This window comes from Pyrgilauda ruficollis, unplaced genomic scaffold (assembly GCF_017590135.1).
Source record: "Pyrgilauda ruficollis isolate IOZ18807 unplaced genomic scaffold, ASM1759013v1 scaffold1119, whole genome shotgun sequence".
Classification (NCBI taxonomy): domain Eukaryota; kingdom Metazoa; phylum Chordata; class Aves; order Passeriformes; family Passeridae; genus Pyrgilauda; species Pyrgilauda ruficollis.
In genome coordinates, this window is record NW_024509422.1 from 2,958 (window position 1) to 7,378 (window position 4,421).

At 53.9% G+C, this 4,421-nt stretch overlaps 2 protein-coding genes across 2 annotated transcripts; both read right to left on the bottom strand.

The window, feature by feature from the left end:
• Positions 1 to 296: 296 nt before the first annotated feature.
• On the bottom strand, positions 297 to 1,367 carry LOC121359011 (mas-related G-protein coupled receptor member H-like). The gene has a single exon (XM_041477652.1). The coding sequence runs from the start codon at positions 1,349 to 1,351 to the stop codon at positions 440 to 442; it is 912 nt and encodes a 303-aa protein (XP_041333586.1). The 5' UTR covers positions 1,352 to 1,367; the 3' UTR covers positions 297 to 439.
• A 1,370-nt stretch (positions 1,368 to 2,737) lies between these two features.
• Positions 2,738 to 4,415, bottom strand: LOC121359021 (mas-related G-protein coupled receptor member H-like). The gene is given in 4 exon segments (XM_041477663.1): positions 2,738 to 3,282; positions 3,285 to 3,677; positions 3,680 to 3,859; positions 4,179 to 4,415. Coding segments are annotated over 3 exon segments (1,080 nt in total). The 5' UTR covers positions 3,822 to 3,859; positions 4,179 to 4,415.
• Between the last annotated feature and the right edge of the window lie 6 nt (positions 4,416 to 4,421).

The window sequence follows — 4,421 nt, forward strand, 5'->3', positions numbered from 1 at the left end:
AAGGGGAAACAATTTTATGTCATTTGCTTCTCCTCTCTTTTGCTCCTTTGGAATGTGTTTGGAGATTGTTTATCCAACAGGTGATTGTTTCATTGGTTTCTGTTGTGAGTTGTTTTGACTCAATGGCCAATTGGGGCCAAGCTGTGTTGGGACTCTGGAGAGTCAGGAGTTTTCATTATTATTGTTTTAACATTCTGTAAGTATCCTTTCTGTATTCTTTAGAATAGTTTAATTTAGTATTCTTTAACATAATATAGTATCATAAAATAAGAAATCAGCCTTCTGAGAACATGGAGTCAGATTCATCATTCCTTTATTTGTCTGGGCACTCCACAAATACAAGGTGATCCGGTGGATATTTATTCATCAGGAGGCTAAAGGAAAACTTCAGCCACTCTCCTGGGGTCCTTCAGCAGAGCACTGGATGGGATCAACAGGCTCAGACCATGGCAGCATAATTTCTGTGGGTTGTTTTTTCTTTCGGCTCCTCAAAGACCCTCTGGAGGGAGAGCCGGAGGGAACCCATGGAGCAGGGTTTTGTGCATCTCCCTGCCAAGAAGTAGATGAAGGGTTTGCTGCTGTTGTGGATGCAGGTGACCAGGAAAACAACCTGTGAGGACACAGCGATGTAACTGAGCTGCTGCAGGAAATTCCAGATGCTGAGGAGGAGAGTGAAGAGCGCAATGAGAAAAATAACCATGTCGCGCCTCTTGGGTTGCTGCTGCTGGGAGCCCCGCTTGGCCTTAATGAAATCGATTGTGCCGGAAATGACCACGGGTGCAACAAAGAGGAGCAGCATGATGGTGTACATGGAGATGAGAGCTGTCTGGCAGTGCTCCTGCTCTTTTAATGGGCACAGGAATGTCACTGTGGGAATGACAGTGAAGACAGCTAAGAAGGCCCAATACTGGACACTTCCCACCAACCACCTCAGACGCAGAGGAACGTCGCAGTGGCAGCAGAGCTTCCAGAGCTTGTACATATATACAACAGGTCTGCTGGGCATCAGCCATAACAGCGCCCAGTAGTAGGAGACCACTGACAGCTGGAAAAGGAAACGCAGGTACAGGAGGGGCACAATAGGAGAGCAGGACACGTCCTCCACCAGGAAGAGCAGGGCAGAAGGGATTGTAAAGAGAAGGAAGAGGAAGTCGACAACAGCCAGGTCAAAGATACCAGAGTTCCTACTTTTCAGGGTTAGGAGGCCGATGACAGCCCCGTTCCCTGCCAGCCCAGAGAGGCAGATGAGCAGTGTCACACTGTGCATGGCCACACTGGTGACATCTGTCTCACACAGATCATCTCCTTCAGTGAGTGAGGTGGGAGATGGGAACACAGTGGTCACCTCCATGGATGGACACTGAGCAGGCAGTAATGCTGGCAGTGCTGTTGAGTCAGCTGGGTGCTTCTCAGAAGTAACTCCTATTCCAGGAAGAGCTCCAGGATCATTGCCTGAGCTTCCCCATGGCCTGAGGAAGCAGAGCTCAGCTGCTCCCTATCCTATCCTATCCTATCCTATCCTATCCTATCCTATCCTATCCTATCCTATCCCTATCCTATCCATCATCTCTGCACTCCATTTCCACCCCATTCTCCATCCTCACCCCATCCTATCACATCCACAGCTTTCCCAGACAGCTGCTGCTCTCCCACTCTGAGCGTGGCCTGTCAGGCTCTGCACTCCTCTGGCTTTGCCACCATCCAGACCCCTCCAATGCCCTCTGACCCTCTCCTGACCCCTGCAGCCTGCTCTGATACCCCAGAACCCACCCAAGGCTGATTTTTTTCCCCTGATAGCCTCATTTCTCCCCTGCTCCACCTGGGATCCCCAGCAGTGTCCCTGCTCCTCCTGGCCATAAGGTTCTAGGACCCAGGAGGGAGGTGGAAAGCCCAGCTCCAACGTGCTCCTCAGGGGAACACAGGATGATAAACATGGCTGGAGCCAGGGCAGAAACAGATGAGGAGGACTGCAGTGGTTTTGGGGCAAGTTCTGTAACAAGAAGCAAGAGCACATGGCCAAAGGAAAAGTTCAAGGCAGGGTCACCTTTAATATCTCAGCACTCAGGGAATACGACCACCAGAGACCCCTCTGAGTGATCCTCCAGGGCCAGGAAAGGACTCCCAGTAGGAGGAGGACACATGCAAATTAGTTCTAGGAAAGTGATGTTTGTGTATTAGATAAGAAACACACTTTGGTGGCTGTGTGTGGTTTTGATGGATAAAGCCCCTGTGGTAATGTCTTGCCACACACAGAACAAGGGGAGATCTTCTGTGTGTGCTGTGGAGGTAAAGAATTCCTGCTTCCTAATTCTTCCCATTGTGTTTCAAAGTTTATTTCAGCCCCTTGTGTTATTACTTCCCAGCCCCATCTGTACCCCAATTGCCATGCCATGCTGTGCCATGCCGTGCCATGCCATGCCATGGCCGCTCCCAGGCTGCTGCTCTCCAAGTAGGGACATTTGGGATCAGCAGCATCCAGATCCTTCCTGGAGCCTCCTGCCCCCTCTGACACACCCAGACCCCCCGGGGCCTCTTTCCCCCTCCTCGGCAGCCCCGCTCCAGCCGGGAGCAGGGACATCTCTGCTGTGACATCTCGGAGCAGCCGGGGGGGTCTGCACTCCTCTGGCTTTGCCACCATCCAGACCCCTCCAATGCCTTCTGACCCTCTCCTGACCCCTGCAGCCTGCTCTGATACCCCAGAACCCACCCAAGGCTGATTTTTTTAACCCTGACAGCTTCACTCCTTCCCTGGCTTCACCAGGGACCCCAGCAGTGTCCCTGCTCCTCCTGGCCAAATGTTTCTAGGACCCAGGAGGGAGGAGGAAAGCCCAGCTCCAGTGTGCTCCTCAGGGGAACACAGGATGATAAACGTGGCTGGAGCCAGGGCAATGTCCCTGGTGGTGTCATTACTGGGGACAGTGCTTTCTTCTGGCTCCTCAGAGACCTCCTGCAGGCACTCCCTGAGGGACTCCATGGAGCAGCGCCTCCAGCACTTTGTTACTGAGAAGTAGATGAAGGGGTTGATGCTGCTGTGCATGCAGGCAAACAGGAGAACAACCTGGGGGGACACAGCGGTGTAGCCGAGCTGCTGCAGGAAATTCCAGAGACTGAGGGGGAGAGTGAGAAGCACAGCGAGGAAGACAATGATGTCAAGATTCTTGGATCGCTGCTGCTGGGAGCTTCCCTTGAAATGAATGAAGAGGATTGTGCTGGAAATGACCACGGACGGAGCAAAGACGAGGAAGCTGAGGATGTACAGGGAGATGAGAGCCCCCCCCAGAGCTTGTGTTCCTGTGACTTGCACAGGGAAGTCGCTGCAGAAATGGCAGCAATGACAGTGATGGAAAGGGCCCAGAGCCCGGCACTCACCACCACCCATGACCGGTCCTGGGGAAGGTGGCAGAAGAGCCCACGTGGGCAGAGCATGGACCTGCACCTCTCAACGCTGATGGCTGTCAGCCGGTACAGCCCTACGCTGTAGAACATCACAAAGAGGAGGAAAAGGAAGCTTGTGTATGCTGGGGACAGGATGGCAGAGCAGGACAAATCCTCCAGCAGGAAGAGCAGAGTGGAGGGGACCATGAGGATGAGGAAGAGGAAGTTGATGATGGCCAGGTCAAGGATGTAGGCAGTGATGGGTTTCATGGTGTCCCTCTGGGTGCAGAACCCGAGGACCTGATGACAGCCCCGTTCCCAGCCAGCCCAGAGAGGCAGATGAGCAGTGTCACACTGTGCATGGCCACACTGGTGACATCTGTCTCACACAGATCATCTCCTTCAGTGGATGAGATGGCAGGGGAGGACACAGTGGTCACCTCCATGGATGGATGCTGGGCAGGCAGTGGGATGTGGCCCCTGGCTGTGGTCAACGTGGATGGGGAGTCAGTGGTTGGAGAATCCAGGAATAGACCACACCACTCCTCAGCAGCTCCCTGCAGTGGGAAGGATTCAGATGGGAGAAGTGAGATGTGCAGGGGAGGAGGGCAGTGGAAATGGTGGGGTGGGAGAGGGAGGTGGGAGGGTTGGGATGTTTGGCAGGGAATGCCGAAGCAAAACTCAGGGCAGAGGAGGGGGAACCTGGGGAGGGCACTGCGGTCACCGTGAGAGGGTGGCAGGAAGAGAGCAGCTGCTGCAGGAGAGGAAGGTGGGTAGGGAGGAAGGAAACCATTCCACTTGACCTGTTCCCTGTGGGGCAGCAGCAGGCAAAGGGGTCTGTGCAGATCAGCGGCGCTTCCTGGTACCTCTTGCTGCTTTGGGATCCATGTCCTAAAGCGGCTCCTGGCAGGTCAGTGACATGAAGGAGAAAGTGCCCAGATCACCAGGAGCTCCCCACTCCCGTCCCACAGGCTCCTTTGTTTGTCCCCTGTCCTGCGTTGTTTCGCAAGGCTCGGCGAGAGAGTCGGAAATCAAATCTCTGGCTA